Genomic DNA, 18,274 nt, shown 5'->3' on the forward strand with positions numbered 1-18,274 from the left:
TAAATACACACACACACACAGAAAATTGTTAACACCGTATGATTGAACTAGTAAAGTCTAGTCTTGACCAATTGGATAGCTATAACTCTGTGAGATTTTCATCCTTAATAATAATCAATAATTTTAAGTCACTTAGGCTCAGCAAAAAAAAAAAAAATCTATCTAGGGCTCTTTGGAAAAGACAATGGCTCATATTTTAGGCTTTGTGAATAATAATTTTTCTTTAGCTATATCATCTGATACCACAACTCAGAACTTTTCATTTATTTATAATCCATGTTCAGAAAAAGCATTGTGCATGTAAAACATAAACTTACATTGCTATTGTTCAAAAGCTGTTTTTAAGTATAGGAAAAAAATCTGAGGATCTAATATCCTATCAGCCTCAGATTATTTTTTTAAAGCATATTCTGCTACTATTGAATCTCCTTAAAAATTTGGTATATGTACCTCATGTAACAGACGATAGCCATTTCTGAAATCTTTCGCACTTTAGGGAAGCAAAGGAACACGGGTTCTGCATATTCAGGCTTCGAATTACCCTCAGGAGTCTGGACAACCACAGGAACCCAAGGATTAATAACCAGGGGCTGGGGAGATTCACGCTGTGAGGGCTCAACCCTTTAGGATTGTTCTCACTAAAACTAAATAAACGTTTTTGGATATCACTTTGACTGGACTACCATTCTAAGGGGAATCTCAATATTGCAAAACCAGCTTTCTCAGGGATCTTGTTAACTGAGGAAGTACCATCTCACCATAACCAGGATCCGAGTCGTCTGCACTTCCAATTCCCAAAGCCCTTCATCTCCTCACTCTCTCCATTACAGCCTTTTTTGTCTGTAGCTATTCCAAGAATTCTAAAACCATACAATGAGACATTAAAGATACGGGTTTCCTTACAGCTTCTATGTACTTAATAATATATATCAAGAGGTAAGTAATACCAAACAGTCAAGCCCCCAAATTGGGACTTAGCCCACGAGGTTCTTGGCTTTGCCCAAGAAAGAATTCAAGGGTAATCCAGTGGTTTTGGACAGCAACTTTTATTAAACGGTACTGCTCTTTGTGGGGCAGTGCGAACTCATAGGCAGTGTGCCCAAACTCTGCAATCTATGGTCTCTTGGCAAATTTATTTATAATTATGTAAACCCAATTTCGATTACATGCAAATTGAGGAGGGGGTCAATGCAAATTGAGGGTAGATTATTTAGAAATTATTAGGAAAGAAGGCAGTAACTTCCAGGTCACTGCGGCGGAGACAGGTGGTAACTTCCAAGTTGTTGCCATAGTATTTATAAACTGTCATGGCACTGGTGGGAGTGTCTTATGCCAATGAGCAATGAGGGCTGCTAGGGACTGCTTATGTGGACATCTGCTGGTTCCTGCCAGTTTCTTCACTTTATCCTGTCTGGACCAGATCCTGTTTTGGTCAACAAGTTTGTGACCAGAAAATAAGTCCTGCTGTTCTCCTACCTCATAAGGACCATGAATGAACTAAAAGCATTTGGTATGGCCATCACCGAAATGGAGCAGCCAATGAAGGGAGCACCGTTGAAACATGGACAGTAGAATCATGCAACAGCAAAAAATCATTTAAAATACATGTAGTTTGGCTGTTTGCTTTGCTTTTGTTCTAACAGAACTAATTGGATATCATGTTAGCTCTCTTGGTAACTCCTTTAAAGATAATTATTTTTGTGTAATTATTCCCTAGTGAATGAGAATAATAGATATAACTGGTAATGAACTGAATACATATTTATGTAATCAGTTTCTGTCAATATGCATTCTTAGTATTTAAAATATCTCAGTGATGCTTGTGACCAATATTTGCTTATTCTGTTTTACATTATATCAATGAGTGTTATATTACATGATGTTTAGAAATATAGTACATATTCAGGAAAAAATTTCCAATATGATGTTTTGCTATTAAAGACACAATTGAATATTTTAATGCAATGTAATCAGCTGTTATGTTATAGGTGAGAAGTACTCCCCCATGCACATTCTGACTGAATAACAATGATCACTTTTGTAAATTTATTCTGAGTCCTAACTGCCACCTTCTTTCCCTTGGAGAGCTCCTGTTGGAGCAATTCACCAATTGTTATTAACCCAATTCATTCTGTAACATATTGATAACTATTGAAATTAAAAAAGAAAAAAACTCAAAACCTTATAGCATACAAAGTTAACTAAAAGTAAATTAGAAATGAAATGGAGAATGGGATGTATAGACATTCTTAGGTGTGTGTATCTTTGAGACTTGAATTGCATTGTGAAAATAAATGTACCACTTTATATTTAAAAAATACTCTATTACGAGTGCAATTTGTAACACAAGACATTGTGAAGTCTTGTGTTACACATTTGTAGAATTTCAGAGATGAGTACAGATTGGGGTCAAGCAACACTCTTTCCTGCAAATGTAGACACTGATGCATGAGGAAATAGATCCTGAATACAGAAGTTTCAAATTAAAAAAAATACTCATGATCCTTGAAAGTTAAATTTCAAAGGAACTTAGAAACTAAAATGAGCACAAATGTTTCAGGCTTGCTTTCTATTTTTAAAAATATCCTTTGATGATAATAGTTTACTGCAATACAAATTATAAATGAATTTCATATAATAGGCAATAAAATCAAGCATGACACTTTTATTACAGACATTTATCAGTAAATCAAATATGAAAGAAATGCACAGCCCTGGCTATACAGAAACTATGTTACTGATTAGCTGAGAAAACTCTTGGGAGGGGGAACCTATTTATAAAACAAAATCACAAAAGTTTTTGGATGCTCATTTTGTTTTACACTTAAGATAAAAATCTGCTAATGAGTTTCTATTTCTTTCTAAATTGTGTGCCTAAGCTCTGTATTATTTGGCTTGTCTATCTGTAGGGTGGATATGAGAGAGCTATATAAAGATGAAGAAGAACCAACAACAGTGAAGTGGTAAAGTTGGAAGCTTCTGGAACAACAAAGAATTCCAGTGCTGGCAGCAAATGAAGAGTCATTGAGAAGGGGATTCTTTTTGCAACCTGTGGGGGATGCTCTCAGCAAGCTTTCAAAAGAGACAGCACTCTTGCATAGAATGAGAACCGGGCGTGTGGGAAGGGTGTAGTTGGAAGGGGTCACTTGTTATGACAATACCTCTTACATAAAATTATGATGTAATAGATATGCATACAACATATAATGCAGCCACCACGTAGTCATACTTCCTATGTCTAAAAAAGAACTCCTAAATGACAAATGATGTTTAACACTCAATCCATTTTCCAGAGCTTGCTTCATGGCTAGATGACCTGTGCCGTCATTCCGACCCTGTACTCAGTTTAAAGCTCTGCTGATGATGTATTTAAATCCTTAATCATTTAAGAACAAAGGACCTGCATGTTCAGTTTAAGCTACGAATTAGGTAGCCAATCCTCCCATATATCACACAGATCCAAAAAAGGTATCTGTTTGCTTGCAGGTTACAAAATAAACAGATACACCTTAGAATACTCCTAAGTATGTTTAATGGAATAAATGTAATGTCCATAATCTCCTAGTAAATTTGGGACATTATGAAATTAGGTGGTGAGAAGTTTCAAGGGAATGTTGCTTTACCTTGTTTCCAGTGTCATGCTACCTTGCTTGTTAAAGTCAACTGTCAACACTGGGTTTTGCAACTACTCACATTCTAGGTTGGGGGAAGGAGAAATTGACACAGAAAATATAGTTACCCTCTGGTCATTCAGCCTGTAAATAGTGCTATAGATGAAATTTGTGCTCTGAGATTTTAGCCATGTCATTTTCTTAGAAATTGAGAAGAAGAACTAAACTAAACTTTTCTCTTCTCTTATAACACACAATCCTTTCAACTCTGAAATTAAAATCAGGGTTGAAGCATTAATAATGTAATCCTAAGACATATACCATTGTCTAGTTGATCAGCCAGTAAGGCTTTATCTCCATAGGGTTATATGCAAATCCTGTTATTTTGCAGCAAAGCCAAAATCACAAGCCAATCATTAGTAGCAGAAAAATATTTTATCCTTGGACTTAATACATGCTATTTTTGGACAAGTTATATAAGGCAGGAGTGTATGATTGTGAGCAAATTGTCAGAAACTTGTCAATGTCTTTTTAGGTTGCCAAGAGTAGGCATAGAAGGGAAGAGGTGGGTGTTTGAATTTAGGTTTCTCAGATCTATCATTCAGTCAAACAGAAGCACGCTTTCCAGTCACAGGATTCATATCATAAATCAAATACTTTCATTTACTTCTCCTTTAATACTTGCTTAATCATGACTGTTTCTTCCTTACTAGACTTTCCATGTGGTTTCCAAGCCCTATCACTACACTGGTATAAAATATGCATTCTATCTCTATGAAAGCTCTAATGAATGAGCTAAGATTGAATTTACTTCTCTGTTCATGCACATTACAACGGTCATTCTCAAAAGGTGTCCAAAACATTTATCCCCACGGTGATTTGAGAATAAATTAATTCTGCCCTTTTGTTAAATATGGAAAACAGGATCAAGGGCATTAAAATATTCATTTAGGATTACAGGTACTAATGAGTATTCATAATCATAAATGTATATATTTGAATAATTCTGACTCCATGATAAAGGCAAAATTATTTTTTAAAAGAGAAAATGTGGATTTTCACAGTGATTTAAAAAATCAGTGACACACACCCACTAATATTCACACCCACCTGCCCTTCCCTACACACACAGGACCAGAAAAACTGAATACATTAAAATATCAATTAATAACCAAGATAACAATGTCCCATGTTATAGCCTTAATGTAAACAGTTTCAGCTTACGTAAAAGCAAAACAGAACAAACCAACTACATATTCTATCCATACCACTTTTCAACTCAGTAAAAATTGTTCCCCAAAATTAAAAAAATATATATATTTAGTTTAGTTTTTGATCTGGCAGATCATCACCCTAATTGTTATGTTTAAACTAATTTCCCTGAGAAAAATATCATCTGGAAGAATAAACTGAAAGTATCACCTATTATACTACATGGTAGAGAGGTTTCTACTTGAGATATAAAGATTACCATGTATAATTTTCCATGTGAATGAAAACACAAAACAAAATACAAGTAAAACTCTGAGGTAAACAATCGAAATTTTCTTAAGCATTCAGGAGATAGAAGCTGAAATACTTTTGAATATATAGCATTATTTTTAATTTTGTTAAGATACTGATGAATAAAATATTTTTAAACGGTGATAAATCCTCAATAATATGATGCTTACCGAAGTAGACATATTGAGAGAAGCATAATAAAATGGTATGTTATTAGTGTCAACTATATTTAGAAATAATATTAATTCTAGGCAACAAATTATGACTTTACAAGAATGTCACATTTCAATTTTTACCTGTTTTTGGCTCCACTGAGAAGTATGGCTGTCCTTGCAGAATACTGTAGACCACTCTGGCACTGTTGCCATATGTAGGATCATCAGCATCCGTCGCTGTCACTTGTACCACTGAGGTCCCTAGATGCCAATCCCAAAACCACTGAATTAAAAACTTTCAAATGCCACAAAACAAAAAACTTACAAAACGTTACTGATTCCACATTAAGCTTATTTGAAAATTTTCATTTATCTTTTTCAAGACACATAAAAAAATTGATACAGTATTTTTTTAAGTAAACCAGCCCCAAAGAGATGATAAATATTTACACAACTCTTGAAATATTTAAGGGATAAGAAAATATTCTGGCAAAAAAAAATACCATCGATGATGCACATTAGGCTGGGATATACTCTGAACTGGATGGGACTGATACTTTAGGTGTCTCATCGATTGGGCTCAGGTAATATATTTTCATCAAGAGCAGCTTCTCTAAGACTCAATCACTGTCTAGAAAGCAGCAAGACAACAGCATCTTGGACATTTGAATCATTGCAGGTATACAACTGTCATAGTTAAGAAGATCCAGATAGAAATCAAAATGTCATTAATTGACAAAGAATATTTGACGCACCTAACTGTATATTAGGTGGCTACCCTATCTCCTTGGGATTTTTTTTTTAAATTTTCTCTGCCAATTGATTTAAAAACAAAACAGGAAATGAAAGAGGAAAGCCGTGGAAACTTTAAAAATTGCATCAATAGTTTTTTCTTTGTTATATGATGAAATGTTGTATTCTTTCTTCATTTACTATATATTCACACATTCAATATGGAAAGCATTTCTTCTGATCTGTTTGTCTTTTTTTTCCATTTGGAATGTAATCTTTAAAATATTAGAGAGACTCATGTTTATTTAGTTTATATATTTAGTTATATACTATTATTTAGTAAATATCCTATTTTTTAAATATGGAACAAGCCCCTTTCTTTATGTATTATTTAAGGTCCTAGTTTGTTTCAAATAATTTCCTGAATATGACATTTTAAAGCAAACATATTTTTAGATTGATTTCTATGTAAATATCTCTTTCAAAATGCCTTAAGCAAGTCATTAATGCCCACTTTGCTATAAATCCGCTTTATTTTCTATATATATTTCATTGCCAATTACATTTTCTTTAAAATTACGTGGAAATTATAAAAGTTAAGTGTATAGCACTATTCTTTAAATCCTGAAGATTTTATTTTATTTTATTTTATTTTATTTTATATTTTGAGACGGAGTTTCGCTCTTCTTGCCCAGGCTGGAGTGCAATGGCACAATCGTGGCTCACCGTAACCTCGGCCTCCCAGATTCAAGTGATTCTCCTGCCTCAGCCTCCTGAGTAGCTGGGATTACAGGCGTGCACCACCATGCCCAGCTAATTTTGTATTTTTAATAGAGACGAGGTTTCTCCATGTTGGTCAGGCTGGTCTTGAACTCCTGACCTCAGGTGATCTGCTCGCCTTGGCCTCCCAAAGTACTGGGATTCCAGGCATGAGCCACCACACCCAGCCTGAAGTTTTTTATTTTATGGACTTAGATGATTATGCCCTGTGGATGTCTGGTAGGGCCAAGATGGTAAATAATGCATATTTTTAAATCTTTTTAAGAATTAAATTGTGAATATTTAAAAAGTTATAATAAATTACATTGATGTTCTCTTTCCTCTATATGTATCAGCTTTACAATATTTATTTTGGTAATATGCCTAAGTATTATTTTGCAACTTCATTTTAAAAGAAAGCAAACAATTTTAAACCAAATAATAAAAACTAAACTTCAGTAAGTTTGGCTGTGTACAGTAAGACATTTTTTTCTGAAAAGTTCATTATCTCATTTAACACATATAGACACACACACCAGATACACACACATATTCACAAATAAATTTAAGCTTTCCATGCCTGTCTATGTTCTTCTGGCAATAAATAAAGTATCCTAAAGGCTTACCAGTGTGTTTAAAATTTTATGATTAGTTAACATCCAATAAAAAATGATCCCTGAATATTAAACACTGAAAGCTTGCATGGTCTATATCATACTATTTGATGGCTATTTTACTTGGTTAGACTTAAGCACTTTGATTAACTATAGTGTTTGATAAACTGTAAGTCCATACGACATATGTTATGTAGTTTAGGTATTCCATGTTCTATGTTCCAATTTTTATATTAAGTTAGTGGTCGGAATTGGTGTCAAGTACACCCTGAAGACATTAGAAAATAATTCTCTAAGAAAATTCCAAACCCATTTGAATCAGCCAAGTATATAACTTAAATATAAATTATTTAAGCACTGTGATATGAGCCAGGTACACACCTGTAATCCCAGCACTTTGGGAGGCTGAGTCGGGCAGATCAAAAGGTCAAGAGATCGAGACCATCCTGGCCAACATGGTGAAACCCCGTTTCTACTAAAAATACAAAAATTAGCTGGGAGTGGTGGTGCACACCTGTAGTCCCAGCTACTCGGGAGGCTGAGGCAGGAGAATTGCTTGAACCCAGGAGGTGGAGGTTGCAGTAGGCCAAGATTACACCACTGCACTCTAGCCTGTCAACAGAGCGAGACTCCATCTCAAAAAAAAAAAAAAAAGAAAAGAAATAAAAAGGTACTGTGATATGAAACAGCATGACTATTGTGCACACTTAAATAACATAATTTATTTAACTTATACATTATTCAAGTGTGCATAATAGTCATGCTGTTTCGTGTCAGAGTACCATCAAAATCAAAACAACAGTGCACTACTAGCTTCTAAATCAAAAAGTTCACATATCTATATTCTATGTAGGAAAGGAAAACCTTAGCAAGCCAATGAAGAACAACCAAAATGTCCATGAGACCTAGGAGTATGAAGTTGAATTGAATTGCTCAAACACATCTCAAAAATTCCTGTTTTACTAAACATTACTAATCTGGGGAGGAAAATGTGCCCTTTCTTTTTTCTAAAACTCCCAAAATCTTGTAACAGTTACTGTTGCTGCTGCTCTTGTTGGTAAGCAAGAGCAGCAGGAAGCACTTGGAAGGTGTGGACGGTAGTGAGGAAGTGTGAATACACCTGTTTGGTCACAGAAATGCTAGCAGTGCTTACATACGTGCTGATTATAGTAAGATCATGCCACTGTGGTTCAAACTCTTCCTGGCCACAAGCATTGATTCTTCTGTCTCCTTGTCATTTGGTATTTCTCTAGCAGCTAGAGCCATGGTGGTGACCCAAATAATTTCCCCTCTCTCTTCTAATAGGAACAGAAATTTAGGGCCACTAAACTGTGATCCCCTTAAGAGCACACATGATACACATCTTTGCAACCCCACTCCTCAGTGTCGTAGGTATGTTGATTGCATGATTGGATGAATGAAATGACCTTTTTTTTTTTTTAATAAATCACATTGGTTAAAATACCCATGTGATAAAATACAAGTTCCATTATCATTTTAAATAAACTTCCTATTTCAATATTAAAAAGAGCAGGAAATAAATATGCAATAATCAACCCATCTCTCATCCAGTCTAATAACTTTTTTTTAATAAGATTTCCTACACTTAAATTACATACTGGCCGTAAACTATTCCAAAAGTACTTGAATAAATGAAATTTAAAAGAGAATTTCTATTATTCGATATAAATAAACACTAGAAATGCTTTACTAGGTATCTTTCTAGTAATGGTGCAATGACAAAAGGCCTTGAATAAAAAAACCTTCATTTTTTAAATAGATATCTCCAAATGGGTATCTCCTTACCATTGTTATAAATTCACTATAAATTTTCATGCATTTAAGTTTTTGGAGAAATTTTTTAAAATTAGCGGTGGCATGGACACATGGCAGGGAACCACACACACACGGGGGCCTGTTGGAGGGTTGGGGGTAGGAGGAAGAGCATCAGGAAGAGTAGCTTAGTGATGCTGGGCTTAATACTTAGGCGATGGGATAATCTATGCAGCAAACCACCATGGCACACGTTTACCTATCTAACCTGCACATCCTGCACATGTGTCCCTGAACTTAAAATTTGAAAATAATCAGTGGTGGCATGTGGATGGCCATTTGTAGGTTCAAGCATACTCATTACAATTAAACAGATCAGCCAATCCAAATATTAGCCTGGCTAGCCATTGATGGCCTTCTTGATACATTGGCCATAGAGAGATGTTCAGAACAATGAATCAATATCTTAATATCATGGAAAGAAAAGTAAAAGATCATCACTGGCCTGTGTGTGGAATAATTCTGTTTGTTAACTTCTGAAGCATCACTGTAATCATTTAAAAATATAAATAAATATCAAGTTGAAAAAATGTAAGATTAATTTCCTGAAAACACTGAAATGCTGTATAAAAACAATTTCCTAATTTTCCATACAAATAAATTAATAAGTTAAGTTAATGGATACTGGCCACCAACATGACTCAAATGTTCCCCTCACCCTAACTGACAATTAATACACACATACTATTACGTTTTTTTTTTCAGTACTTAATGACGATTTAATTTTAAATACAAATCTCCTCAAATCAGCCACAAGCTACAAAAGCAGAGTGTTCTTTACTTACCCACGGGAGACATTTCGGGAACTCCTGCCGTGTATGGGCCATCCAAAAATTTGGGTTCATTGTCATTGATATCTTGAATTTTGATGACAAACTCCGACTCGGGCTCCACAGGTTTGTTGGTGAGCCTGTCCAGTGCTTGAGCTCGGAGCGTGTAGTAGGCCTGCTCCTCACGATCCAGTCTCTTGGTGGCATGAATATCCCCAGTGTTCTCATCAATAATGAAAATGGAACTTGCCCCTTCGCCTGACAAGATGTATTTGATGGAACCATCTCCTTTATCAACATCAGAGTGAAGCTGGTGAAAAATTCATGTGAGATGAGATTAACTTACAAGAGAGTCAGCGATATGGAGATATGTAACAATAATTCTTATGTCAGGCAGGAGTACATGAAATTTTATTGTTCTTAGAAAGATAAGCCAAACGCTTATTGTGCACAGCAGAAAGGCTATTAGAATGTGTCAGCTTGTACACGTGAGCAAGACAATTTCATTTCTTCCTGTAAACAGCCTCATTTCCAAAGGTATTTTATATCAGTCCCAAAGTTGGGAACTGGTTGTAGTGTTATTTTGTGTTTGATCTGTCCTTGCCAGTTTTAGCCATCTTCTTTGAACACAGCAGGCATTCAGTAAACATGTATAATTGGTTGATTTGATCTACTCCAAGCAAAGAAACTTTCTATAGAACATTTGTAAATCTAGTTCCAATATATCATTTAATATGCTTAGAAACTCCCATATTATTTAAGGGTGCCCTTCTCTCCCTCTTCCCTGCCCTGTCCCCACCTAACACTCTGTGATCAACGAGTATGGCTGGATGTCCAGTCTCTAAATTTGTCTCCAAATCCTGTTCTGTATTTTAAAAATTGCAGCTGAAGAAAATGACACTGCTCTCTCAAGTAGGAATTTTAAATCAATACATGCATGGGACTTCAACTAAAACCTTTCTTGACACACCAAGAACCGCATTAGATTTGCATGATTAAGCACAGTATCAGCAGCAGGGCAGCACCTCCCGATTTGCATTTCACATCTGGAACTGTCCCTGCTGTATGTCAGAACGTAATGTTGAACAGAGGAACCTCAGGAAACTCAGACGTAATTACACATTTCCCTGAACTTCATAACCTGAGAAACGCGCTACTCCATCTGTCATTTCAACAATCTTTCACCCCCTATAACTGCCATCATTCTGGACTTTGGTTAATATGAATGTAAAAACCCAATTTACCAAATAATGAAGCTTTTCACTGCCCTTAAGAACTACGTTTGCATTTTTTAAAAGACAAGGTGCTAAAGATATATAAAATATGAAAAAAAAACACCAAGAAAAGTATGGACAAGCACATTTTCATCCTTCCCTGTAGCTGTTGAGGACATAGCTTTTTGTACCTTGAATTTCTGTGATTCTTTCCCTGCACTGTAATGGCTGTGTTTATCCTCTGCTTCCAAGTACTTGAATACCTGATTTATCTTTTGGTTTCTGTAGGACTAAATAATACAAAAAGTAAATTTCTGGCACAAGTTATAATTTAACTTTTTTCAGTGTGAATTATCTAGTGGATCCTAAGCCATATGTTTATTCAGTATAGGGAAAAGGTGTGTTCTTCAACTATTGTGAATTATTTAACTGTTTTAAGTCATTTTTAGGGTTACTATTATATATGTATCTCCCTCTAATTTATAATACAAATGGTGAAATATGAGAATTATTATAGTTTTAATTATTAAGAACTTCCTAGATGTCAGTCACTATGCTTAACATTCTTTTTTTAAAAACCAAACAAAGCAAAAACTTTTATTTCAGGTTCAGAGGTACATGTGAAGGTTTGTTACATGGGTAAAACATTATTTATGTAGTAATTCATTCAGTATTCACATCTGCCCTTAATCCTACTAACAAATGAGGAAACTGAGGTCGAGAAAGGCTAAGAACTCTGCCTGAAGTGGCCTGGCCAACTCTCTGGCAGATCCAGGATTACGAAAACTGGCAGGCTGGTCTAAAGCCCACATCCCCACTCCCTATAATGAGATCCAGGCTCCAGGATAGGAACTGCTGCGCTGTGTGCTAGGAGGGGAACTTGAGGAAAGAAGGGAATATGCAACCAACTCCACCTGATCACCCCCCAAATCTTCAAGAAGCTCAGTGCTTCTAGTGGTTTCCATGTGTGCATTTTATGACTTATGAGAAGGGTCCCTTCTTGCCATTACATAACAGTAAACTCCACCACACTCAGCAGAACATAGCAAAAAACTTGACTCCCAAGACAAATGCAGATGATGGATGAAAATAAGTTGTTTTTACGCTTCCAGTCCCTGGGCCGCTTAAACGCTCAGTGCTGCTCTCCTAACGCTCCCTCACCCTCATCTGTGCTCCTATGAGGCGGCACCTGGTGGCAACTTATCTACACGTTACTGCTGACAGTGGCGTGCAATGTTAGAAGAACATCCAGGAGTCCACAAGAAATATCAATTATATACATGGGTCATGTCTTTAATCAAAGCTTTTTTAAAGTGAAATCACATTAACGACTTTCATTTATAGAACAAGCCCTTACGATTCATTTACCTCATTCCCACCAACTGATCACTGTTTTCGTGGCATGGTGCTACAATGTCCCTGTGGTATTCCAAGTATAAGAAACAAAATAAATTTATTTTCAAGAAAAATCACACAGTAAGCCCTGACTGTGAACTTCAACCTGAGCTCTGATGCTGCGTTTTATTAAACATTACGGGGTTGTCAGTTGTTCTCCATTACTGACAGCAGTAAGAACTTAAAAGCAGAAGTTTCACACTGCTTGCTTCTCCAATCATTCAACAATCAAATTCTTTCTCTTCTATTACCTACCCATGCCCCAGCCGTGCCCCACCCCACCCCACACACACATCCTGTTTCAGAAGTCCTAAACTTTGCTATTCTTCCCATCGCTGACAATTTTCTCCCAGCTGGTACCATCACTAGGCTTCTAACCACTGCCAAAATTCACAAGCAGAAAATTGCTTGGAGTCTAAACTCAGTGTCTTTGCAAAATTACCGTAAGCATCTGTGGTTAAAATTGACCAACTTTGAATTGTTAAAATGGGTACACAATTATCTGAGGCATTCAGACATTTAATCTGTGAGACTTTGTGCATTATACTAATCCTAATAGGTGGAGTGAAATCCACACTCTTAGTAAAACACTCCTCTCTCCTTGATGAAAAAGAATGCTCAGCAAAGAAGAGAAATGTTGCCAAGTGTAGAAATAGCAAATCACGTTCTTAAGTTGACAAGTGTCTATGTAGGCATGTGCACACTCACGGACACACGCACACACACACACACATGCATGGACACCTTTGAGAATAACTATTACAACCTGAACAGAAGAATGTTACTCTCCACCGTGAAAACCTTTAACCAAGAAAAAAACAAACTATGATCCTATGAGATGGTAATAAGTACATAAACAAAATAAAAAACGCAACCAAAGACAAGTATTTGTGCCCTATTTGGGGGCAGAATAGGAATCACCTAGGTCTATTCTACTCACAGATACCCTTGCAAATGTGAACCTGAGATTAGCCTAAATGATAACCAAAAAAAATCTCTATTAATAAGCAGAAAAAACTTACCTTTACTGCCTGGGTTCCTAAATCCTTTTCAAAGTATTTGTTTTGACTTCAAAGTAACTATTTAAAGATTTTTTTTTTTTAAATGAGCACAAAAAGTGGGAAGCATAGAACCCTTAGTTGAATCTAGCTCATGATAAGGCAAAAAATAAGCTGCGGAGGAGGGACAATTATGTAAATCTTGTGTCATTATGTCAGCATCATGTATTAATATGTAAGAAATATCAATCAGACTCTCATAAACTACATAGACCATGAATGCAAATCACATTTTACATGTACCCTAAAATAAATTTCTGAATAATCCATTAAGGTTCCATCAGGCCCTGCTTGATAGAGCACCCCCCACCATGCATCTATTATATCTGAGCCCTTTTTCATTCATTCTGAACTATAATCGTAGTTCAGAATCTTCTAACCTTTCACTTGGGCTATTGCAAAACACCTCAATTATTTTTTTTTTAATTTTAATAACTCACATTGTCTAGGCTGTCATAATTAAATTATTTCCTCTAAAACATATATTAAATTATATCACACTCCTCATTAAATATGTTTTTGTCCACAAGAGTATCTTTATTGATAAGTGCTGAAAGATAACACTGAGATATCATAATATCTCATATTTGCACAACAATGTTAGCTCTGAAGGACTTTCATGATGGATCGGCCCCTGGGCATGGCCCGGAGCTTCCCTATGGTCCAGCCAATTGTGGCTGATAATTCCAGGAAGCATCTATTGCTATGTTTATGCTCATTTTAGAGCCTATGGAAAGTACGTCTTTGCTGAGAATTCAACTCTTTTGAAGTTATTTCAAAGTGAATGGCACAGTTACTTGGCTGACTCTTGATCCTCCTTCTTTGGCCTTTTCAGCATGCTCACCAAATATATTTAATTGCTTCCCATGGTCTATGGATTTAACCGAAAATTCTAGGCATGAGTCCCAATCTGACTCCATACTATCTCCCAGGCCCCTTTTTCCCACATCTCACAGTGTAGTCTACGGTCCAAGCATGCTGGACCAATTCTCACTGCCTGAGCATAGCAAGCATGTCCATGCTTCCCAACACACCCACTCAGAGACATCCAATTCAGCTCGATGCAAGTTCCCTTTTCCTGAAGTCTTACAACTGTCCTGTTTATTTTCCATAGTTTCTTGTTTCAATTTCTGACAGAATTCATTTAATTCTGCTTTATATTGAAAATCTAGTTATTTTTATATCCAACTTTAATTTATAAACTCCTTAAGAACTAAGTTCTTTTTATCTCTATGTTCTACATTCTTAATAAAGTCTGTTGTATTAAATTTGGTAAATTTATAATCCACTTTGTAAAATAGCAGTATTTGTTTTATTTCAATTTCTGTCCATTTAAGTTTTAATAGCTTTTTAAAGAAAAAAAATAAAACAAAACAAAAAACATCCTGTATCTCTGGTTAGTTCTCCATAATCCTCTGAACCACTTAGATGGAGTTCACATGCCTTGCTTTGTTGCTCATGGTAACACTTAGTGTGTGATTTTGTACTTTCACACTTACATGTTTATGTTCCCCAGGAGACAGGGCCCTGGTAGAAACAGGCGTCTTTCTTATTCCTGTTTCCTCAGCTTTTATACACTAGTTCTCTCTCCCTTTTTCTCTCTCTCCCATAAATACACACACACACACACACACACACGTGTGTTAAGGGAGGGTTGAAACCTGCTTGCATGTCCTTGGGTGTCAGAATCTCCATCGCCTTCATTAAATTTTTATCCACCTTATTTTTAAATTTAAGATTGTAGAGCCCAAAACTAAAAGAGCAACGCACTGCTGTTCTGGTGATCTTTTTACATCTGTGTAACCAGATTAAGCATGATATGAACTACCTGGTCTACCACTTTCAATCCATCTGCTTAAATAAAAGTCTAAAAATGGAAAATGTCCTCAATTTAGGAGATAAAGGTAAAAAAAAAATCAATGCAGTATATTAATCAACTTTTCTTTCCTCTAGTACTTCTTAAACTCTGCTTATTTGATCTTACTGATGACCTTGTCTTTACTACCTAAAGCTTAACCCTGTAAAATGGAGATAAATATATTCACACTTGAACTTGCATAACTGTGACCACTACTTGAGATGATACGGTGGAATAGGATTCATAAAGGTAAATTATTATAATGTTAGAGTTGCACTTTTTGATGTCTTTGCCTTTGAAAAAAATACTAAATTTTCATGCCACAAAAAGACTATCTATAAACATAACGTGAAATTTTATGAAAGAGATAATACATATTGTGAAAGCTTTAACATTAATAAATGAAACTAGGAACTAAAGCCTCTGTGATGCTCACTGACTTATTGGCAATAAGGATGACAATAATTGCAGCTTTGTATTAAATTTTTCCTTATAATGAACGTTGGAGTAAGAAAAATACACTGTAATATAAATAAAACTTTTATTGCTATTGCATTTGTGTCAAAAAATGAAGTAATGATGGCAAAGTAAAAAGTGTGTTTTTTTTTTTTTTTTTTTTACCACCGATTTACTTATTATAGATTCCTCACTTTTAAAGAATAAAAGTGTATTCCAGATTATCGGAACCCATACAGGGTAATTTTATTAAAATTTTCAAGGTTCAAATTATAAGTATAGAAGGTACATTTAAACAACGATTGGAAGAAGTAAAACTGCCTGAATATACATATTATAAACAAGATTTCTTTTCTATTGTCTTTTAATAAATATTTTCCACATACCACTGTATATATTGCAATTATCAAGCTGTTGAAGAAATGTTACAGATGAAAACAAATGTATGAGTCATTTCTTTCTGGTTGAAGTATTCCTAATTTATAATTATTACTGTGGTTCAAGGTAATGGAACACAATTTACTTATAAAGCATCTCTAATGAAGACGTGTGGTTTAAGAAGATATTAATTGTTTTACAAACAGGAATAAAGGAAAGAGATATAATTCAGGAAGTGCATAGATAATGGTAATATTGCCCTAAACATCATTTATTTTATTAAGTAACAAATGAAAAGAAAAAAATACTACTCATAGTTTTTATTCTCAGAAAAATTTTTGTTCACAGTAATTCACTTGTGACAAACAGCCATTCTAGGGGATCACGGTCCATTTTCTTAGAAGCAGAATGGCCCGATTGGAAGGCCAATGCAAAGAAGCCCCAGGTGTGGCTACTGAGTCTCCATTCTGCTCCATGTTGTGCTGTCTTGATGGTGCTTGGGTCTCAGTTTATTCATCTGTTATAGATCCATATCTGTAAATGTACAATTGGCTTTGAATGTTGAAGTGAGGATAAAATAAAAAGATGCATTTGGAAGTAATTTTGTAAAATGAAATTTTCCATCCATATTAATATATTTCCATATAGTGGTGTAATATAATTATCTGCATTCCTTAGGGAAAACAGTCCTGCTTTGGAATGAAAAGGACATAGATCTGTGCCTATGACATGGTTACTTAGAGCTTCATGTTCACAGACGCAGCTTTTTCATCAGGGACCAAGAGACAGCAACCCAAAAAAGCATTCTTTATTCCACACAGCTACATTCACTTCCCTAAAGAAAACCCCACTCATCCTACCTCTGATTGCTGTCTCCAGGCCAGATCCACAACTCTCACACAACTTAAGAAATCCGCCTACAGTCGAATTCTTAATGATCAAAATTGAAGCTGAGGCTTCATCCTCGCTTAGTGTAATTGTGAATGCTTCATGTTCTCTACTTGAGGGCTCGCCAGATAGGAGAGTACCTTGCTCTCTTAGTTGTAAACTCCATGAAATAGGCCAGAAGCACTTAAAAGCAACCCCTGGAGAGGCTAAGCTTTTTATCAAAAGAAGAACTTTTAATTTTACTTTTTAAAATGAGGCTGGTTGAGCAGAAAACGTATATAAGCAAGGCAAAAGTATCACCACTCAAAGTGAGATGTCTGTTTTTCTGAATTAAGATAAAAACAGAATTTGAGAGGAATGGCTTAGCAACTGTTATCATCAGCTCCCCAAATAATTTCATGTCTATTGAACCCAAATACAATAATGAAAATAATGGGAACTAATTTTTTCATCTAAAAAATTTATTTTTATTGCATTTTACAAAACTAGCATCCAGTGACAATAGTATAGTGTGTTCTTAAAAAAACAAATGTGTGCACAAAAACACAATCAACAACAAAACACCCCTTGGCCTTTCATCACAGATCCACTGAGAAGCACTGGGCCCATGAATAAAAACCCTACATGAAAACTCTTTTGAATGCTTCTAGGCAAAGTCCATCTAACACTTCTTCCCTGTCATAACATTAGAGATGATTGGAAGAAACTCACCACAACGAAGGCAGAGCAATCTGAGAGCTCATCTTTAAGACTTGCACAAATGTTTTGTACTTGGCATTTTGGAGAAGGTATGCACGTATGTGTTGCAGACGCCAATGGCATAAGGTGTCTGCAAAATATTTCTTGGAGTTGTCTGCACTACACTGCTTTGTCCATTAGAAAATACCAACAATAACAGCTAAAGCAATAGGAATAAAATTTTAGAGTCTGCCTTTGGTTGAGGGGAGAAACTGTCAACACCTGTATAATCTAAAGAGAGAATTTTTTAAAGTATCTTTTCAATTCCAATATAAGAATAATACTTGTTCAATGTGGCCTAATGGAAGCCAA

At 35.4% G+C, this 18,274-nt stretch overlaps 1 protein-coding gene across 2 annotated transcripts in view; it reads right to left on the reverse strand.

The window, feature by feature from the left end:
• The window catches only part of CDH7 (cadherin 7), a 130,075-nt gene that overhangs the window by 63,227 nt on the left and 48,574 nt on the right, over positions 1-18,274 (reverse strand). For both annotated transcript variants that reach the window (XM_003264322.3, XM_030810289.1), the window contains exons 3-4: positions 9,993-10,287; positions 5,411-5,530 (exon numbers count right to left, since the gene is read on the reverse strand). In XM_003264322.3, the coding sequence (XP_003264370.1) occupies positions 5,411-5,530; positions 9,993-10,287 (415 nt within the window). The remainder of the gene's footprint in view (positions 1-5,410; positions 5,531-9,992; positions 10,288-18,274) is intronic.

This window comes from Nomascus leucogenys, chromosome 4 (assembly GCF_006542625.1).
Source record: "Nomascus leucogenys isolate Asia chromosome 4, Asia_NLE_v1, whole genome shotgun sequence".
Lineage (NCBI taxonomy): Eukaryota > Metazoa > Chordata > Mammalia > Primates > Hylobatidae > Nomascus > Nomascus leucogenys.